The sequence below is a fragment of the Dipodomys spectabilis genome, unplaced genomic scaffold (genome assembly GCF_019054845.1).
Source record: "Dipodomys spectabilis isolate Male_0828 unplaced genomic scaffold, ASM1905484v1 ptg000197l, whole genome shotgun sequence".
In the NCBI taxonomy this organism is placed as follows: Eukaryota; Metazoa; Chordata; class Mammalia; order Rodentia; family Heteromyidae; genus Dipodomys; species Dipodomys spectabilis.
In genome coordinates, this window is record NW_024870874.1 from 14694676 (window position 1) to 14717105 (window position 22430).

General features: G+C 40.0%; 1 protein-coding gene across 1 annotated transcript in view; it reads left to right on the forward strand.

The window, feature by feature from the left end:
* Positions 1–22430, forward strand: part of Snd1 (staphylococcal nuclease and tudor domain containing 1) — a 446694-nt gene that overhangs the window by 62464 nt on the left and 361800 nt on the right. The window contains exon 10 of the mRNA XM_042695875.1: positions 9146–9259. Within this exon, the coding sequence (XP_042551809.1) occupies positions 9146–9259 (114 nt within the window). The remainder of the gene's footprint in view (positions 1–9145; positions 9260–22430) is intronic.

Genomic DNA, 22430 nt, shown 5'->3' on the forward strand with positions numbered 1-22430 from the left:
CATCTGGTTATGAGGCCTGGATTCTCTCTTCAGCAGTCACTCTTTTTTTTCTTTCAGAATTTAATTTTATGAGACATGGCTAAAACACCTTAAAATGCCTGACCTCTTCTACTGGGTGCCTTTGAAGCCTCATAGTTGATTTCTGGAGCTAATACAAAGCTGTAGATGAGTAGTTTGCCAAGAATCTCAGTTTGAGAACCTAGAAATTTAAAGTATTTTCTTGATACTTGTAGTCTGTTGACAGACTGGTTTCCATTGTCAGCTTAGGTCCACTTAAGTGGTTTTACTTTGCAAGAAAAGAAATGCAAGGGAGGGCTTGCCTTGTCTCTCCAGGTTAGCAGAGAAGCATGTTCCCTTCACAGCGATTAGCTGAGCCTGCCTGAGACTTTTGTGCCTGTCGTGGCCTGCCAGTTCCCTGCCTGCCTTCCCTGTGGCGTTTTAGCTGATCTGTGCTGTTTGTAGCCATATGGTCCCCTGAGCACGTGGCTTGGCTTCCCTGTCCCTGCTGCTGGATCTGTGGGCTTTGCAGATTTCACAGACCTGAATAGCACTATTGGGGGGGAGGGAAAGTGGAAGCATGTCCTCAAGAAGTGTCTTCTCCTGCCCAGTTTCTTAGAGGCCTCTTGCTAGATTTTCTGCCCCCATGTGATAGCTGAAACTGCCCTAAAATAATACTTCAAGAAAAAAAAAAATCTAGAAGTGATTCTTGCCTGTAGGGAGCTTTACCCTGTATGGTTCTCTCCAAGCAGTAAGCAGTTGACAGGCATTGATAGGCAAGTCCACTTTGGAGATCAAATTCTACACTGTCCATGGATGTAGCAGATTTTACAAAGTAAATGGTTTTGCCTTATACTTAGGAGTATTAGCATCTTAGCTCTAGATAGAGTATATTAACAATCTCAGGGAGTTTTCCTACCCAGTTTTTCTCTTGTAAAATTCATTGGACATGTAGTTTACTGCCTTAAGTTTATGTGTTTATTTATTTACTGTCAGTACGGGGCCTTGAATTCAGGATCTAGTGCTCTCCCTTAGCCTTTTTGCATGAGACTAGTCCTCTACCATATGAGCCATGCCTCTACTTCCTGTCTTAAATATTTCTTCCTTTTTTTGTTGTTGTTTTGCTGGCACTAAGACTTAAAGGCCACTGGTATGAGACATGGCTAAAACACCTTAAAATGCCTGACCTCTTCTACTGGGTGCCTTTGAGGCCTCAGTTGATTTCTGGAGCTAATACAAAGCTGTATTAAAGGCCAGTGTTCTTTCTTGCCTTGTTTTTACTCAGGACTAGTGTTCTACCATTTGAGCCATGGCTCTACTTTAGCTTTTACTGGTTACTTAGAAATAAGAGTCTCATGGGCTATTCTGCCTAGGTTGGCCTTGAACTGAAATTTTTAGATCTCAGCCTGTGAGTGGCTCCGATTACAGGGGCGAGCCACCAGTTGTTAGCCTATCTGAACCATTTCTAAATTTACAGCTCAGTATTATTAGGTATATTTATATTGTTGTGTATCACCACTATCCATTTCCAGAATATTCGCTCTTAGAAAACTAAAACCCACCAAACAGGAATTGCCCCTTCTCCCATTCTCCTTTCACTAGCCCTTGGCTGCAATGTTCTGCTTTTTGTCACAGTGATTTTGACTGTTCTAAGCAACAAATACAAGTAGAATCAATGACACTTATTTTTTCATGACTGGTATATTTCACTTAATGTAAGGTTCAGCCATGTCATAGCATATGTCAGGATTTCCTTGCTTTTTAAGGCAACGCAGTATTGTATGCACATACATTTTAAGGTTGTCTAGTTACATGTTGATGTGGGTTGCTTCTCAGTGTTGTGAGGAATGCTGCTGTAAATATGACCACATGACTATCCTTTTTAAGATGTGTTTTCAATTCCTTTGAGTATGTACCCAAAAGTAGAATTGCTGGTAATTGTATTTTTTATGTTTTTGAAAGGAACTGTTTCATTGTACCACCTTACATATTCATCAAGGGTTTCAATCTTTATCCCTGCCTTAATTAATACATGTATTTGTTTATTTTTTTGATAGAAGCTATTCTAGTAATTAGGAAGTGGTACAGTATTTCATTGTAGTTTTAGTGTAAGCCTACCTAAGTGATTAGTGATGCTGGGTACTTTTTCCTGCATTTATGATCTCTATAGATCTCTTTATGGGAAATGGCTGTTTAAGTTATTTGACTAGTTTTGGTTTAAAAAATTATTTTTGCAGTGCTGTGTATTAAGGAGCATTTGCCCCTCTCCCTTTTAAAAGTTTGATTTGCTTTGTTTCATTTTATTTTGGTGGTATTGGGTTTGAACTCAGGGCCCTGCTTTGCTAGACAGGTTGTTTGCCACTTGAGCCACACTCCTGACTCTTTTGCCTATTTTCAAGTCACTGTGTTATTTCATTGCTAAATTTTAGGAACTCTATAATCTCACTGTCAATGTCTTGTTTGACATATGATGTGGGAATGTGGTCTCATTCTGTAGGTTGGTGCTTTACTCTATTAGTAGTGTTTTTGTTACATAATTTTTTTGTTTTTTAGTTTTAGAAGAGTTAATGTATTCATTTTTGTGGTTATCTGTTTTTGGTGTCATATCCAATAAATTATTACCAAATACAAAGTTGTAAAGTTTTTTTCCATGTGATATAATATTTTACTCATAGTTTTTGCATTGAAGTTATGATCCATTTTTAAGGTAATTTTTATGTTAAGGCTTAACTTAGTTTCTTTTTTTTTGCTTTTTATTTATTTTTAATTATTTTTTATTATCTTTAAGTAGTTGTATAAAGAAGTTGCCATTCTACAAAACAGTATATGAGTACAAAGTGTCTGACAACATTGTCACCCATCACTCCTAACCCATCCCTTCTCTCACTTTTTTTCTTTAATTGAGATTAGGTGATTACATAAATTTCACATACTTCACAGTATTGTGGAATAGTGATACTTAGAGTCACAAACTCATTTTAACTTTCCCAAGGCAAATTGTCATTATCATGGTCTATACAGTTTGTGAATTCTATGAGCTTTGACAATACAAGTTATTTTTTCCACATCAGGTGATGTTTACATTTCTTTCCTTTTGCTTAGTGTAGGCTGTTCCCACTTATTCTGTTCCTCTTAACTTAGTTTCTTTTGCTTGTGGATATCCTGTTTTCTCAGTAGAATTTGCTAAAAAGACAGCCGTCCTATTATCCTGTTGGTATTCTTGTCAGTAGTTACTTGACCATATATGCAAAGTATTTATTTCTGTTCTCTTATTCCCTTGGCTTAAATGTCTTTATGCCAGTACCATATGATTTTAATTTCTTAACTTTACAGTAAGTTTTAAAATAAAGATGTATGTATTTAATGTTCTTACATTGGTTTGGCTCAAGATTCAGTATGAATTTTATGGTGGATTGTTCTATTTCTGCAAAAATTATCCTTGGGTGTTCACTTTAGCAGCTCATACACTAAAATTGGAATGATACACTGTAGATTAGCATGGCCTCAGCTAATCTTTATTTTCATGTTAAAATAAATATACAAGCAAATACATAACCATCTTATAATTAAGAAGTATATTTAGGATCTTGATAAGAATTGCATTACATCTTTAAATCACTTTGGTATTGGTATCTTGATAGTATTGTCTTCAATCCTTAATGTAGTATGTGTTTCCATTCATTTAGGTTGTCTTTATTATCATTCAGCATTGTTTTATAGTTTATAAGTTTTTCACTTCCTTGGTTCATTCCTGGGTAGTTTTTCTTTTTGATGGTATTGAAATATGTTTCTCTTTTGGATTATTCATTGTTAACCTATAGAAATGGAACTGATATTGGTTATTGATTTTGAATTGTACTTTGTGAATTCATTTATGAATTTCATTTATGGAACCATTAAGGTTTTCTACACATATATCACATGAGAAACAGTAATAAATGTTTTCTTTTTTTCCTTTCCAATTTGGATACCTTTTATGAATTTTTCTTGCTTAATTGCTCTGGATATATCTTCTACTACTGTGTTGAATGGAAGTGCATTCTGATAAGGTTTTTAACCTAGATTTTTAGTATTACTTAGCTTTATTATATTCTCATAAATCTGAAGAAAAATTATAAAAACAACAAAATACTAGCTCCTGGCTGCATTTTATCATAGATTTTTTTTTTTTTGGTTGGTTGTGGGTCTTGAACTCTGGGCCTGGGCACTGCCCCTCAGTCCTTCAGCTCAAGGCTACACTCTACCACTTGAGCCACAGCACCACTTCCAGTTTTCTGGCGGTTAATTGGAGAGAAGTCTCATGGACTTTCTTGCCTGGACTGGCTTCCTCAGACATCAGCCTCCTGAGTAGCCAGGACTACAGGTGTGAGCCACCAGCGCCTGGCTTATCATAGAATTTTTAGTTAAAAGGAAGTTGTGAGGGTGTCTGGCTGGAAAGATAGTCCCTACTTCGTGGAGGAGGAAGGGCAAGACTTAGTTTGCAGCATTTATTATTACCAAATCAATTTGCTGACTTAAATTCAAAGAGATTTAAGAAAACACTTGCCTTGTTTTAAAAGTTGCATGACAGTTTTAGAACATATATTTCAGGTAATTCCCACATTACCCATCTACTACGAGCCCAATTTCACTGAATTTTACATGAGTGTGGTTTGTTTGTTGCAATGAATACATCAATATTGGCAATATCTTATTAACTGGTCTTTACTTTGTTTAGGTTTCTTTAGTTTTCCCTGAATGTCCTTTTTTTTCTTCAAGGATACTATATTGCCTTAGTTGTTTTATTTCCTTAGGTTCTTTGGGATATGACAGTGTGTCAGACTTTCCTTGTTTTCTTAGATGGCTTTGAACATTTTGAGAAATTCTGGTCAGGTATTTTAGAGGCTTTTCCCTGTTGAAATTTGTATGATGTTGATTTCTTTTGAAGTATTTGTAATATCTGATCTGATGGGTAATTAGATGCCTAAAGGTGCTTTCATTGGTATATTGTTGTGATAAATACTTACGTATATATGTACGTGTATATTTGTATGTATGTATTATTTGAGGTCAAGGGCAATCATTGCACTTTTGTGAGGAACTAGGGAGGATATACACACAACCTTAGGAGGATTTCATGATGTCAGAGAGGTAGAAGGTCATATGTATCTCATTTTCATTGGTCTCATCAAAGGTAGTGCCCATAGAAGCCTTGTTAGGCTTGTAGTCCTTTGCTTCTATGTGGTACTGAGTTTGGAGGCAGTATTGGAAATATTGGTGGCTGTAAGAGCTGTTAGCAGGTCTCTCCAACTCAGAAGCATTTTAAAGGTTTTTTGTTCATCTTGTATATGCTCTTTAGAAACTAAACAGCAGCTCTGGCCACCCAGAGAGTACTATGGGTGGACTGTGTATTGTAGATAGGCAATGTGGCAGGGGGCCAGAGAGAGAAAGATGGATGTGAACTTCCTTTGACAAAATTCAGTAGTTTTCTTGACTTGTGGCAACCTTTAGTCTATGCTATGTCATCATTAAACTATTTTTCTCTTTGCAATTAGACTTGAAGAGATGGAGATGGAATTGGGTTTAGTGCATCTGTCTTGAGTCCTGCTCATGGCTTATTTCACATAGATTTCTGCTCCCAAGTCTTAAATGATCTGATCTGTTGTACATGAGGGTGGTAGAGAGAGTGAGCAGTGGGGGTGTGTTTCAATTATGTGGATGGAAAATGCCCTCAGAAATATCACTGCTGGTGAACAGGAATTTGTATAATAATCTACTCTGCATTTTACTTATTGCATAGTATGTGACTCTAACCAGTGTTTCATTACTTATTCTCTGTCTCTGCTTAGGAGCTGCTTGCTATCTGGATAGTAATGACACAGGTTACATAGGAACAGAAAGCCATAAACACTTTTCCTATGCATGCGTATGGACACATGCGCTCACTCACCATCCCCCTTTCCTCCGGGAGCTAAGCCTTCCATTGCTGTCAGCGTCAGAGTAGTCAGAGTACGTAGTTCCTGAAGAGGAGGTTTCTAATCAGGGAGATGCCTAGCAGAGAGTCTGTTGCTGTGGCCTAAAATTTACAACACTGAGAATCCATTTTCTGCTGCTGCTCTAACACGTTGTAAGAGCTGACGAATAACCAGTACCTTGTCACAGGGTGTGCTAAGATGTTCACAGAATTGGAGTGAAGGTGTGAGCATTTTGATACTTCCTCCTGGCTGAGCATGACTGGGGCACAGAGAATGTCACTATATTTCTCATGTCTTGATTAAAAGAATTTCTCTATGATTTTGGCAATTGCTTGTTTAACAAGAGTTAGTTGGGGTCTGAGAGGAGATGTGAATCTATCCAACACTGAGATTTTGGAAATAGGGTGAGATGTGTGCATTTGAGATGCCTGAAGATTATCTTACTATCTTTTGGGTATCCTTTTGAAGGAAGAATTATATTGATTTACTAGGCTACCTATTTTGCTGGGTATGACTTGGAGGAATTCTCTTCTCTTTGAAGTTAGAATAACAGAATAGCATATACCATGGAAACTCACTCTTCGAATATTCTATTATCCATTTTCTTTCACACCAATGTGGAATTTGTGATGCAGAGGGAAATCATTTGCGGGGGCTTTTCTATTTTGGATGTTGTCCACTACTGGTATCATTAGGCAGTTTCACCTGGCACTAATGTGAATAGATGGTAACAAATGAGATTTCTCTTTGTTTTCAGTTACTGAATCAGTATTTCTGTTTGTGCCTTCCTGACAGTTTTTAGGTTCGAAAATCATGTTGGCATAAAAGGCCCTTTGATTTGGAGCATCCTATATGCTTCAGTACTACCCCAGACATGGGTAACTAGTGCTGACTATGGTGTTGGTGTGACCATATACCAGCCTTTCCTTACCCCTGAGTCTTGGTCAATCTTTTTTGGCCAGATGAATTTTGGATTCTTTCCTCCCTGGTCTTTAGTGTTTAGTTTTCTCAATTCCCAGATCTGTCATGAAGGATTATAGGAAAATGATTATTATTATTTCAGGTTCTTCTGAAATTATAAATCCTATGTATAGTAGAAAATTGAAATTTTCCTATTCTTCCTACTCAACCCCTTCACTATAGAGCTTGATTCAGCCACCCACTCCTCCTCCCCACTTCCCCTCTCCTCTTCTTCTCCCTCCTTTTCCCCTTCCCCTTCACTCTTCCCCATCCTTTACCTTTCTTCTTCCCCACCTCTCCCCCTCCCTCTACTTCTCCCTCTCCTTCGCTCCCTCCTTACCTCCTTCCCTTTCTCTTTCTCCCCTCTCCACTTTTAGATAACTGTGGGAGCTTGAGCTCATGGTTTCTTGCTCTTGCTCAGTTCTTTTCATTTAAGACATGTACTCTACAACTTGAGCCATGCCTCCAATTCTGGCTTCTTTTCCCCCTAGTTAATTGGGGATAAGAGTCTACAAGATCTGGTTCTGAACTGTGATTCTCCGATCTCAGATTGTACATAGAATTATAGGCATGAACCATCAGCTCCTGACTTTGCCTTGTGTTTTTCATTATTTTTATTTGATGGCACTTAGCTCCTGCCATTTTTTTTTTTGTCACGCATAATTTCTCACTTGTTTTGGGTTCTTACTCTTTTTTCGGATTGTCCTTTAGAGCATTCTTTATTCTTTTGGTATGTGATTGGATGATTCTTTGGGAAAGATAGAGAATAGTTGCACTTAGAGGAGTCTGCAAATCGATATGAGTATTTTGTTTCTGAAAAATAAGTCTTCCAGGAAATAGAGAGGCCTTCTTTAAGATGCTTACCAGTGTGACATCCATTATGGCAAAGGAGAGTCTAGCTGCTTTTGTTTTATGCATAAAAGAAGAGAGACATTTTGCCAGCCTACCATCCCTGTGTGGCAGCTGACCCTATAGTTCAGCCACCTGGTGGTTCCTAATGGGGGCCTGATTGGAGCATAGAAGTGTTTGATTTTCATTTTGCAGATGGAGTGGATGGTGACAGTATTTTGTAGTCAGCAGCTACCTTGTAGCAAAGTATTGCTTGCAAAAAAAAATCCCAAACAGCCTTGAAACAACAGGGTTTGAATATAATTGGGTGAATTGTAGACTGCTGGCTGTATTATGGGTTCTGGTTATAACCCTGATGTGGCACTGTCCCAGTTTGAATGGAATTTATTCTGTATGGAACGTTCTAATAACCTTCACAGAGAAATATTTGTGCTTTTGCCCTTCAAATGGATATCCTTGTACCCAGACTGGAAGTTAATCGTTTTTAGCTGAGAAATGGGGTGCAATGTTAATGATTGTGGTTTCCAAAAACAGACATGTCCATAGAAGTGCTCTAAAAAGGTGGCTTTTAATGTAGCTGAGGTAGTATCTTAGTAATTTAGTGTTTCTGTCTGTGAGATTAACAGCTGAGCCTTTCCTTTCTTCTGCTGAGATGACAATTCTTTTGCCCTTCACTTGCCTTTTGAAATCTTTTATTTATTTATTTTTTCTCATCTAGTACCGGTACCTTTTTCTAATGCAACCCCTGGCCTCTTTCCCTAGATTCATACTGAGATATAGAGGGTTTGATTTTAGTTTAGCACCTGTTTCAAGGAAAACCTCCAATATCATGTAGAGATTGAATTTTGTTTCTTAAGCTTTATGGTTAACCATACGTGTTGGTCAGGGCCAAAAGCAAGATTAGCCATCTTTATGAATGATATCTCATTGAGAAATTATCATAAGGTCTCTAGGAATCAGTGATTATTACATAGTTTACAATATGCCTTATGCATTGTGGCATGATGAAGGATGGTGTTGGATTTATCCCAAATAGCTGTTTATCTCTCTGTTAGTAATTGTGATGGGCCTGGCTCCTTGATGTGTAGTGGGGAGCACTGAAGCCAGTTTAAGCATTTTTTTTTTTTGGTCAGTCGTGGGCTTGAACTCTGGGCTTGGGCGCTATCCCTGCGCCCTTCAGCTCAAGACCAATGCTCTACTGCTTGAGCCACAATGCCACTTCCAGTTTTCTAGTGGCTTATTGGAGATAAGGGTCTCACAGACTTTCCTGCCTGGGCTGGCTTTGAACTGCGATCCTCAGATCTCAGCCTCCTGAGTAGCTAGGATGACAGGTATGAGCCACCGGTACCCGGCTCAGTTTAAACGTTTTGCCTTCTTACTTACAGGTGATGCAGGTTCTGAATGCTGATGCCATTGTTGTGAAGCTCAACTCTGGAGACTACAAGACCATTCATCTGTCCAGCATCCGACCACCAAGGCTGGAGGGGGAGAACACACAGGTGAGAGAACAGAAATAGTCTCTTTGCAAAACTCTTAGGAGACGGAGCTAGAGAATTAAATGTGGTACCGTATATGAGAATGCAAAAGAATAAATATTTTATATCCTCAAAGCATTATTTCCTAATTTGCAGCTTGGCTACCATTGGGCAGGCCTCCGTGTCTCCTGACCATATCCGCTGCTCCGCTACATTTCAGAAACAGGCACTTTTGGTACTCTTCCTGAGGGGGTTTGAGTACAGTTAGGATGGGATATGTAAAATAGTGGATATGTTTTATTTACTGACAAGACCTTAATTTTTCTAAGACTAAGGAGAGGAAAAAAATCTGTGTGTCACCCACAGGACCTGTTCCTGTTGATAATTTTTATTTGCTACTTACGTTTTTGCTGTAGGACAAAGTAGATCTTTGTGTATGTGTTCTCTCCGGTAACCTCCTCATCTTTTGAAAGTGTTAACTGTTACATGCTATACTGACTGCTGTATTGTTGTGTCTTTTGACTGTCATGCTTAAATGAACAAGGTGTATGATTTGAGCATATCAGTACTGAAAAATTAATTCTTTGCATGAAACCTAACAAGATTTGATATTCAAAATGTCGATTGGCAGTTATTTTCCTCTTTTAAATTTTTTGTGTTTATTTTCTTTCCATCTTTCTGAGTTGTGAGAGATTGGGCATAGGGATTAAACTGAACATTTTCTTGGGTTTGTTTATATCTTTGTTTTTATAAACATTGTTCACTCTCTTGTTATTGCCCTTTGCTAACTTAAGTGCTTGTTGACTAGTTATAGAACTAGGTCCTCAGTGAGCCAGGGCCAGAGGCAAGTGTTTGGACAGTTTTCAGAAATTAAACATTGTGAAAAAGCAAAGGAGTGCTGTGGAGCTTTAAAAATTTTTTTTTGCTTTAAATTTATCCCCTTTGTAGTTGTAAAGATAGATATATATATATATATATATATATATAATTTGCTTTCCAATGTTTGGCACATATACATGTCATGGTACATTCACAAGTTGAGATTCATACTCTGTTTCCATTTGTGTGAGAGTTTATAGACAGCCCATAAGAGTAAAATAAAAATATCATGATTGGCCTGTGAATCAGATCATGCATAGAAACACATACAGGACTGGTAATTTGAATGTCTGGCCAATCAGTTCATTCTCTTTCTTTTTTTTCTCCAAAGAGAAGGCAATTTAATGCAGCAAACAGTATTGAGGTAAGGTTGAGAATTTAAATGCATTGAAAGCATAGAAATGCCAAAATGAGGTTGTCTCAGTAACTGTAGCTGTGCCTCATTGCACAGAGTAAATATACATCTCCAATTTTATCAGTATTGGGAGTAGTCCATGATTCTGCATCTGTGCCCTACAGTTGGAATTAAGGTTCCCACAGCAACCACAACTCTGAAATTCTTGAATGTTAATTTTTGTGCCTGCATCATCAGCCAAAGCATTATGATAATGTAGACTATGTAGCTGAATTTGAAGCTGTTTTTAGGGGGCTAGGGGTATTCTAGCTTAGGTAGGATGAGAGCAGCTTATCTGAAGAAGACCTAATCACTGAGAACTTTGAAGTTATCCCAGGATTCTTGGGAGCTCCTCAGTGGGTAAAAGATGTACTTCCCTTAGTCTAGTGGCTGATGAGAAGTTATTGAAATATATTGCCTAGTTTAGGCAACATCCTGATTATATAATTTCTTGTTCCCTATCAAAGTGAGTGAGTTTCCTTTCTTTTCCCCTGCTTCTCTCTTTCTCTCTCCCTCTCCTTCTTCCTCTCCCCCCACCCATCTCTCTCTCTCTCTCTCTCTCTCTCTCTCTCTCTCTCTCTCTGTGCTGTTTACTCCTTAGCTCTTACTCCATTTTAAGAAAGTGTTATGTAGAGCTTAGCTATAATAGTCTACAGCATATGGCTTTTAAGGGAAATGAGGAGTGATTTTCATTATTTGTTCATTAAATTCCTTTGGAAGCTGGTACTGAGGGATCTCATCAGAAATAAGGTAATATAACACACCTTGAGTATAATGGTAGAGGGCACCCTGGGAAGGCTTCCCAGGCCAACTATTGTATCCTTGAGTATTCAAGAATGAGAAATTAGCAAATGAGAGGAAGGGCACTCCTATAATGGATCTGTCATACATATCACATAGGCCAGCTATTTATCTCTGTGGCTATTTCAAGTAGCTCTGTTTTAAACCTAAAATACTCTAGCTTTTATGGATCGTACTTGACTTACAATATCCAAAATATTATCATTTAAACATTTAATGAGTATGAAAACATTAATAAGATATGTATTTGTTTAGTCTTACTACTCTTTTGGAATCTGGTGTATGTTTTATACCTGAACATCATCTCAATTCCTTTTAGCATCCATTTAGTCCAAAGACTCAATAACCACATGGGCTAGTGGCTGCTGTTAGGGACAGCACAGTTCTAGAATTGAGATGAATGGTTTAATCATCTTCTGTATTTATTGGTTTCTAGCTACTGTGCTGAATGTAACAGGCAGTGAACAGATACTGTCCTCTGTTCTCATGGAACTTTTAAAGTTTAGTAGAGAAGCACACAAATCATTTCACTTATATTTATATTGTGGAACAAAAGTAAAATTCTGCAAAGTGCATAAACTGCAAAAATTTCTTTGAGGAAGTGACATTTAGTGGGAGATGGCAGGTTTTGGCCTGGAAAGCAACGATGACAGGTTTTAGTGGAGTTTTGTGGAATGAGAATGGACAGTCATTGGATGATGTGTGAGTCTTGTCACTTGGATGATATGAAACTATAGTCAAGGCTAGATCATACATGTTCCACACATCTCATGTCAGAAGAAGGAATATGGGTCTTATGACGAATTGCAGTTATTCCTGTGTGACTAGGAAGCGAGAATAGCTAAAAGCCAGAAAGTGGTGAGAAGTGGGTTTGCCTATTAGTCAGGGATCAGGTATTGAAGACTTGTATGCCATGCTTTTTAAGTTTTATCTTGAAAAGTTTGAAGCTGGAGAATGGTATGTTTTGATTTAAGAACTCTTGTCTTGGTTTGAATTTACAAGATAGGAAATTTGCATTTGTAAGAGAAGTTTGTTACTGGATCAGAACTGATCTGCAGCTAGGAGTTCAATTGAGCAAGGATGTGGAGGAGAACAGTGCAATGAATGAAAACTATGGATGTTGCTTCAGCAATCCCTCTTCATCCTGGAGAGTTACTGTAGTTGCTTTTCTACTTAAAGAATTCCCTAGAGCCCTTACAGAAAGTGCTAGACTCTGTTCTATGTTTATCGTAAAGTTAACAAAGATTTACAATATAGATGTAAGGAGAGAAATCATCTCCACTTTGCAGTGGTACTGTAATTTTATGCACGTAAAGCCTGAGCAATAGGCATGCACTTGGAGTAGGTTTCTAGTCTCCTTTATTACATTCCAGCTATTCTTATAGTTACATGGGAAGAGATGTTGGAGCCAGGACATCTTTTAGCCCACATGGCACCTTTGTGCAAATTACAGAAGGATGCTTAGTTCCCCAGGGAGTCTCATCACAGGGCATATGCTTGGCAAAAAGAATGGAGCTGAGCTGCAGCTCCTGTTCTCTCTTTGTTCCATTGGCCAGGTACCCTTGTGTCAGACAGTGTGCCCAAGACTATGTTCTTGCCCTAGTCAGAGCCAGGCTGGGAAAATCTGAGGAAAAGGTCAAAGGTGTGTTTTGGGAGTTGGGGAGTGATCTTGAGCTTGCAGAAACACTATCTATTACAGGTTTGTTTGAACATGAAGGTCTATTACAGGTGAATTTTGGAGGGCCTTGAAACACACACATAGGAGATTGCCTTCTATTACTGGGAACTTTCTGGAGGGGTAGATGGCTCTGATAAATAATCTGATACTTTATGATATTGAGACCTTTCCTAAACCAAAGAATCGAGTTGGGAGCATGCAGATTAAGGAACTGCTGAAGGAGGAGGCGAAGAGGGGAAATCTTCATGTGAGCATCCTCAAGGGCAGGCAGATGGTGTGCAGCAGTCCGCCACAGGGAAGCCTTCCTTTGAGCTCCAGATGAGGAAGCTTTGGGGCTTACCCTTCAAGAAAGCAGGAGGAGATCCTTTTATTGTTCCTCTTCCTTGTGCCCTAGCAATTCTAGTAGCCTGTCATCAGCTCACATAGATTTTTCATCAATTTGAGGAATAATAGGACAAATTGGGTATATCTTTTTTTGTACACATAGACAAGTTCATTTCTCTTGAAATTATATAAGAACACAAGGTTTTGGTCAAGGCAAATAGAATATGCCTACTTCTTTTTGGTTATTTTCTAATTGGAACCAAAGAAAGTGCTCAGACTGTTTCCACCCAAGGCAGCTGCTTTCCAGTATAGCCCAGGAACGGATGGGTAACCTCAGGTTCTGGATTTGGATTAGAGCTTGGTTTGCAGATGGAAAGTGTGTTGGAAGGGTGAAAATCTGAGTGGGTAATATTTCTCTCAGGAAGATTCCAGTTTGATGTGCCTGGTAGTACTGATTGTGCTTCTGAATTCCTCGGGGGTAAATCCAATGTCACTTCTTAGGAGATCTTCCCTTCTCCAGGCTGAAAGCCAGTTTAGAACTCATATGTGGTGTTCCTGTGGGCCTAAACAGGCTTTAGAGGTCTCTAAAGGTAGAGCTTGTTTTATCCAGTTGTTTGCCATAAAGAAATAAGTGCTAAGTCTTGGAGAAAGGCTCTGGATTTTCTGAGCTGCTGCCTTAAAGGAGATAGCGCATTGTGCAATCTCAGGGCTTCCCAGGGAGAGCTTGGCTTTGATCTGAAACTGGAAAGCCTAGTGCTCTATTGCCCAGGGCTGCTGGGGGCTTTGTGTTATACTTGGAGTGTTAATGACAAAGGAAACAGCCCCCAGGCATCCAATGAAGGGGCTGACTTATTCCCCCCGTGAAGTCCGCTCTCACAGTGCTATTGTAGTTGGCACAGAGATACAGAACTAAAATTTACCTCAAAAATAGGTACATAATTTACCCACCTTCAATGTATTTAGTGTATAGTTTGCTTTTAGTTGTAGGTCTTTTCCTCAAATTTCTCTCCTCAGCTTGTCTGACTCTCTTCTCTGTCCTCTTCTCCTCCCCACCTGACAAAGTGCTTGAACTTGGTGGAAACCAGGAGAGCCTTTTCCCTGCTGGGAGTCCAGTGCTATCTATCAATGTTTAATCATTTCCACTGCTCTATGTTTCAGCCTCTTGTGAACTCACAACTAAAGATTCTTTTACAACAGGACCCTTAGATTTTCAGACCTAGGTCCTAAAGATATACCCAATCTTCCTAATCCTTTCAGCTTTCATTTTGGGAGTTGCCAAAATGACCTTCCCCCCAGCCTCTTAGGCAGGCAGATGGTAGAGACAGGAAGGTAGGTGTATTGTCACTGATGCCCTGGGATTCTTGAGAAGGCTTTTTACCAGAGGCAGAGCTGTTTGGGTTCTGATAACTCCATCCATTGTGCAAGGCTCCAGGGTGCCTTGCCATTTAGACACGATTAACAGCAATTCTGAACCTATTCCCTCTAGTTTAGATTTTTGAAAGCAAGATGACTGGTCCCTTTGGACCCTCAGGCAGAGGATGCAGCTGCTGAGATATATACCAAGAGAAAGCTAAGGGGTTGGAGCCCCCAGGTGAAGTGGGGCAAACCAATAAACCCTCTGACTATGATCTTGTGCTTGTGACTGGGAGCATAAGGCAAATAGCAAATCAGAGAGGGATTCCAGTTTGGCCTTAAGGACCTTGGAGAAAAGCAAAAGCTCTTTGAAATGGATATAGCATTTCACCGGTTTCCAATGGAGAGATTTGGGGACTGCAGCAATGTGATCAAAAGACGTAGAATCTGTTAGAGCATTGGCAGAGGCATTCTGTACTAGTTTCCAATTTGTTTGATCTGGGCATTTTTGAGAACACTTGAAACCCTCCCTTGTTAGAAGCCTGAAAAAATTACTATTAGAAGATTATGGGTGGGTCTTAGTTCACCCATTTAAGATTTCAGAATGTGTACATCTGGTTTTCAAAGATTAATATCTAGGTGTCATCACTTGAAACATTGCCATGACCTGTCCCTCAGTTGGAGAGGTCACTGGTGGGCAAACCTGACTCCTTGTGATAAGGTCAAGGTATTGGGTATCTGTGTAGTTAGTAGTTTCCTAAAATGTACAGTCCATTGATCTAAGTGAATTTTAAATTGGAGAAGACAGCATGTGTCTGTCTTACTGCCTTTTGATTTTCTTTCTTTTCCCTCTTGCACATTATATTTTCTTTAGTTATATATCCCTCTTTGCCAGTATCTTGCCTCTGTCTTTCAAATATTTTTTGTGGGATTTTAACAATCTCCTAGTGGGTCTTGGTGGTTAATCCTTCTCTGAACTTAGTGAATTTACCTCCTTCAATCTATCTTTCTCTTCTTGGTTCCTTTAATCATCACTATCACACAGCTCTACATTTTCAGTTTATCTAAATCTTCCTTGTGCTGCGTGTTCATATTTCTTGCCTCTTCTCAGTTCTGTGAGCTACAGTGAATCTCTAGAGTTGACAGCACCAAACTCTCCTGAGGGAACCCTTCTTCGTGCCCTGCTTCATATGTATGTGTGTGTGTTTGCATGGCGCGCATACATGCTGGTACTGACTGAGGCTTAAACTCAGGCCTTGGCACTGTGCTTTAGCTGTTTTGCTTAAGGCTGGTACTCTACCACTTGAGCCACACTTCCAGCCTTGTCATGGTAATTGGAGATGAGAGTCTTACAGACTTTTCTGTCCTAGATGGCTTTGAACTGAGATCCTCAGAGCTCAGCTTCCTGAACAGCTAGGGTTACAGGCGTGAGCCACTGGCGCCTCTGGCTTGTCCTTGTGTCGTGGGCCCTGAACTCTGGGCCTGGGCGCTGTCTCTCAGCTCTTTAGCTCAAGGCTAGCACTCTATCACTTGAACCACAGCGCCACTTCCAGCTTTTTTTTTTTTTTTCTGCTTATGTGGTGCTGAGGAATTGAACCTAGGGCCTCATGCATGCAAGGCAAGCGCTCTACCTCTGAGCCACCTTCCCAGCCTTGTCCTTGGTTTTTGAAGGTTCCTTTAGACCAGAGATTTCTTTCTATCCATGTAGATTTTCCTTTTTTGTAGCTTATACGGCTTATTTATGTGCATACCTAGTTTCCATTGTGAAGTCTAGAATGAGGCTTTGTGGCTCCTATTTCAGAATCATACAGAATGCTGTTAATATAGTAGGCAATTATTAAGTGTCTACATCAGTTTCTGTGAAAGTAAGACAATTCCATATATTGCTTTTGAGTGGACGTCATGCTGGCCACCTTCAAATCTCCTGCTAATCCCTTGACCTGTTTCCATAGCCATTTTTAGGTGGAGTCTGTGTACCTGTCTCAATGTCCCAGAAGGGAGTTTTGCACTTCTGTTTGTGTGTGTGTGGGTGTGTGTGTGTTTTCAGCTTCCTAATTGCATTATTTGCTTGCTGGCTAGGTCACACATGGCTTATTTTCTGTAAGCATTTCTTCTTTCCCACTTTCACTTCTGGTTTAGTTGTTACCATTGGGTTGACCAGCCCTGCCTCTCCCCATGTACTGGTTTTCCTTATAATAGTGTATCCCATTAGCACAGTGGAGATTGAGTTCAGTTCATCAGAGGGGTTAATTTCAGGATTTTAAGTGTTTGAAGATCTGTCCCCAGTTGGCTTTCTTTGAACACCTCTACTCTTACTCAGGCTTTTCTGAATATCATTTGTTCAGGTAGTTCAGATATGCTGATTCATTGAAGTCTTGGGTGCACTTTTTGCTGAGGAATATATATATATATATATTTTTTTTTTCCCTGTTGTTGACCTTGTTGGTTGTCAGATTAGTTTTTTGCTGGAACTAATTTTAAAATCAATTAGAGTGCTTTCCCTTCATCTTTCTCTCTTTATTTATGAGATACTGATTGCAGAGCTACCTACACTGTGTTTAGATAAATTACCTTTTTTTTTTTTTTTTTTTGCATAACATTTATATTCAAGGCAAGTTTAGTGCAGTCATCCAGTGCTTTGCATTTTCACAGGCCAGGACTGTAGGCTTCATTCCTTGGTGGGCTAATTAGCTTTGGTCTAGGAAAATTTTGTTCAGTTCAGAAATCAGACGTTTAAGTCTGTTATGTATAATAGGCACTGCGATTCTGGGAACTTATTAGTAAGGTGTTTATGATTTTAGGGGCTAATATCTAATCCTGAGCTGTATATATGTGTGTTATGGTGAGCAGGTGGACTTGAGATGGGATGCTCGATAATGGATGAAGCATCGGTGGCCCATGTGACAGGTTCAGCTGAGGTTTTTTTAGAACTCAGACTAGAAGGGGATGCTGAAGGACACAGATGCTTACTTTTTGCCTAGCAAATGACAGGCCTATTGCTTAGGCACATTGTTGATGTCACTTTTCATTTTAACTTTCCTTTGAAAACCTGTGGTCAATTTATGAGGTGTTCATGTTTCATAGTGCTTTATTTAACATTCTACTATATCTGTCTATTTCTGGACGCACATGCCTTGGCTACCTTGGTAGAGGTTCTGTTGTGGAATTTGTATGTAGGTTAGCAATGAAGATGCTGTAGACACTTTGTATTCCTTATCTTTTCATTTCCTGCTGGAAGTTAGTGGATGTGACCTCCTTCATCCTGGTTTCCTTGTATTGGGCACTTACTTAGTGAGGCCACGTGCCTTTGAAATGTGCTGCATCTCTTTATCTAGACACTGGTCCTCAGAATTTGTTGCTTCTGTTGTTCTACTGATTATTCTTTTCTTTTTTCTTTTTGGAAGCCCCCTGTCTCCCTTTGCCCCTTTTCAAATCCCCTCTGTCTTTTTTCATTGTCACAATTTTTTTTGGGAGGGTGGGGTGGGGTCAAGATTTCTTATCTTTTCAGATCTCTTGCTAGCTAGCTGCCTAGTACATAGTTGATAGGCAAGTGTTGGTTATGTAAAGTCTCCTGGCATTGGCCCTCTTAATTCCTTAGTCATGATTTGGGGCTTCCGATAGGGCAGAGTACACCAACACTTGACTGTCTTGATTTTACTTCTCATCATTCCTAGGTCATTTTTCTCATTAGCAGAAAGATTAGGAGGAAGGCTGGACTCTTTCCATGCGCTGTCTCGTAAGGTGGGCGCAATTAGAAGAAAGCCACATTCTTATTCATATGGAGCTGCCTTTAGCATCTGCTTCTCCAGCTGGAGGGGCTTGTTTTAGAACGACTGGTGTTCAGGAGGTGGAGGTGGAGCTCTGTGGAAGGGCTGCTGCCTGCCCAGGGCTTCCTTCCCAGCCCCTTGCTCCCTTAGTTTTTGGCTCAAGGCCTGGCCACTGTGGATGGGTTGCACACTGTACTAACGACCCTGTTCTTATTGGAGTCTTTTTCTTCTACCTTTCACTGTAGCTGCTGTTAGGAAGTGCACTGTGTTCTGCATGGAAGAATTGGCAGGCAGCACTCTTTGCTGGTTTGGCTATTGGGATGTCCAGAATTATTAGGCCAGTTTGTACTTCTGAGAGGAGGGAGATTTGACATCACTCAAAGCAGCTTATTTTATTCATTCCTTAAAAAGGGTAAAGAAGTTATCCCAGTGCTTTGCTATTTCTTTCAGTATGTATTAAACCAATAGCTCAGCATTTTCCTCAGGAAAACATCAGAGTTCCTGCTGCGTGAGTGAGGTTGGAGCAGGTTCTGACTTGCCTAACAGATAGCTTTTGGTGGTATTGCCTGCTCCCTCTGGAAGCTTTCAGCCTTACCCTTTCTTCCCTTTCCCCATCCTAGTCCTTCAGCCCCTACCCTCTTGTTTGCATGCTATATTTCAGTTCTTCTGGTGAAATCTGGGCCCATGAGAGCAGAATTGTGGAAGAGGTAGGTGCTTCAGTGAAGGTACTTCCCCCTCTGTATCAGCCCTGAAGTCCACTGTTAAGATGAGATATCATTAAGTACAGCATGTAGAGGAGAGGCATTGGGTCCCTTTGGAGAGAGTTGTCTCACTCCTTGAATATAGAAAATAGCAGGGTACCTGATACTATTGATGGAACTTGAAAATCTGAAAATTCAGTGTAATAAACTCTTGCAACTTTTCTATTTCTTACCTTTATCATTCTTTGAGAGTCGATGATAGTATTTAGTATCTTTTTTCACTTTTCCCCAACATGTTCTGTCCTCTCTGTCTAGGAATGTACTCAATATCTAGACACAAGCATGCTCATTTCTTCCTGTGTGTAACCCCAGAACTGGACAGGGAGACTAATGGTCTGATTCTGTATCCTTTTGCTTACCTCATGGTTTTCAGATGTTTTGTTTGCTTTGCAATTATTTCTAAAAGTATAACAGTATAAGTATAGATTGGTGTTCTTGCTACTTTTGTCTTCACTAAGACTTATTTGAATCACCTTCACCATCCCTGCTGGTCCTTCCATTTCTACTTGCTGTACTCCCTCCTGGAGTGCAGCGGGAGTTGGTAAACTTCACATTCCTGAGGAGGTTATTCCTGGCCAGTACACTTGTATCGTTCTATTACTTGTTCTTGTGGGGAACATCCAGCCTCCAGGTCATGCAAGAACTGTGAAATCATTTGCTACATGATGAAACATGATGCTCACGTGCTTCTCATCAGCTGCCTGTGGTTGTTTGCCTGTGTTGATAATTTTATATGGCCTGCAGGTGATGTTGTAAATGTTCAAATGGCCCCTGACAGAAAAAAGTTTCCCCATCCCTATATGTAGACCTTACAAAGGAGTTCTTGCTGTATACTGTATGCCCGTCATCTTGTATTGCGTTTAGAGCCTGCCAAAGAATGCTCAGCATTGTTGAAGTTCATTGCTTGTCTTGTGAGTTCAGCCAGAGAGAGTGGCATTTTAAACCTAAATTTACTACTTAAAACATGGGCAACTACAAAACTGCATTGTGTTCCAGTTTTCTTGAGAAACAAGATTCAAGCTGCTTATTAAATGCAATCTCATGTTCTAGAAAACTACATTTGTACAATTTAAGCAAGACTCTCCCAGAATTTGCACCAGTTGATATCTTCATTGTTAAAATCCCTGAATCTGTAGCTTCTTATAAGAAAGAGCCTCACTCGTTGAGATGGGGGTCTTGCCTTTAAAAAAATGAGCCCATGCTACACACTCATGGAAAGGCTGGGAGAGGGAGGCCCTTATTCTGGCTTGTTTGTAATGCCAGGTCTCAGACTTGGCATTTGCCACTAGTGGTGGGAGGCTTTAAAACTCCAGCGTTGAGAGACTGCAAGGTTTCCTTCCTTGATGTGTGTGGGAGGAGTCAGGCCTCTGACAGATATGTTTTCCAGCTTCTCCTTCTCCCTCTTGGATTGTGGGCTTTACCTTCCCCCAACCTGATCATCATTACATCTCTTGTGGTCAGGATTAAATGAAGGCTTGGAGGATTGGGAAATGAGGTAATTAGTTCGACTTTCCTTAAGTGCACATGGATGATGTCCTTTCTGCTTACTTGTGACGTGGAACCCTGGCCTTTTCAGGGATATAGAGCCTTTTGTGGTAGTAGAGGTAACTGATATTCATGTAACATGAAACCTGGAGGCTATAAAGTAAGACCATAGAAAGCATTTTGACTCTCCCACTCACACACATGTGCATTTTGTTAGTATCCTGTATGCCAACCATGCCTCAGAAATGTTTGTAAAAAAATTTGCAGCTGTAGTCAACATATATAGACTCTTTTCTTCTTCTTTTTTAATTCTTGATTCTGGGAATCAAACCTAAAGCCTCAACATGCTAATCCATTGTTTTACCACTGAGCCATGCCTCTAGCCCAAGACTCTCTGTCTTGTCATTATGTCCTAAGCAGATACATTGCAAATACTCTGCCATTTTATATAAGGGATTTGAGCAGAGAATTTTGGTACCAGCCGTTCCAGAGAGTAGAGGTAGGGTGGGATAGGGGAAGAAGGGAAGTAATGACTGAACCAGTCCTCTGCATATTAAGGGGTTTTTCCGGTGTCCTGATGGCCCTGAACTGCCTTGGAGTTTTGAAGCTGGGGAATAGGAACTCATTGCTATTTCTGGTTGCTACTTGACCTTGGTATATCTCTCTTTTACCTTTGTCCCTTTCCTGCTAGGAAATGATGCTCATATATACGCTTTCAAGGTATCCCTTGATGCCCAGTTCTGCAAGGGCAAATTTGATTGTTAGCTGTTAGTTTCACTGCAAATATGGCTACCCAACATTATTGCTTCTCATTTGCTCCAAATGAACTCCAAGCCTTCTGGGCTTACATAGAACTTCTCTGAGGATAAAGATTAAGTAGATCTCTGTTGGTGTGGTGTATTTTGATTGAACTGCATGGTTGCAGTGTGTGTTTGGGCTGGGGGGTGGCACTACCCTTGTCTTTCTGGTCTCTCCCTGCCCCTAGGCCCTAGTTCAGATGAGCAGTTATGTTCCCTGTTGGCTTTCACAATGAACTGTGGTTGAACTTTTCTCCATAGTAGAGGCCAAACCAGTTTTCCTTAGGTTGTAGGTCCGAAGGTACTTGTATTAAAGTCTCTGTGAGTGAGGTCCAGAATGTTCATTTTTCTTTACTGCCAGACACTTCAGCTTGAGAACCATTGTTCTAGATTGTTGATCCTTGGTAGTGGGAAAGTGGGGGTTACCAAAGCTGCCTCTCAGCTGCCTCTCATAGTCTCAGACAATGTCATTTTCAATTGAGCCAGAATTTGATGTTATGCTTTTCTCTGCTACTTACTTTATGAGCACCCTCATGTCCCCAGGATCACAGAGCCAATTGTTATGCAGGCATGTTGCTCTTGGCTTAGAATTTATGAAGTACCAGTGAAAGGGCACAGGAATGTTCTGAGATAGAGAACAGGGCTGTCTAGGGAAGAGTAGAGTTTCTTAGAGTTTTTTGTTTTTGTTTTTGTTTTAACAAAAACTGATGTTTCAGGTGGGGCCTAGTATTTATGGTTTTAGGGTTGGCTGATTTCACTGCAGAATACCAAGAGAGAAGGTTTATGAAGTGGTATCTTATTAGGTCTGGGTTCTCACCTCATATGTGATTTTATTAATTGTGCTGCTAAGGCAGAGAAGAGGGGATAGGTTAAAAAAAATGTGCTTGCATGTGCAGACAGATAGCCATTAGAGGAAAATACAAGTGTGCTTCATAGCACATTCAGTGTAGCCATTG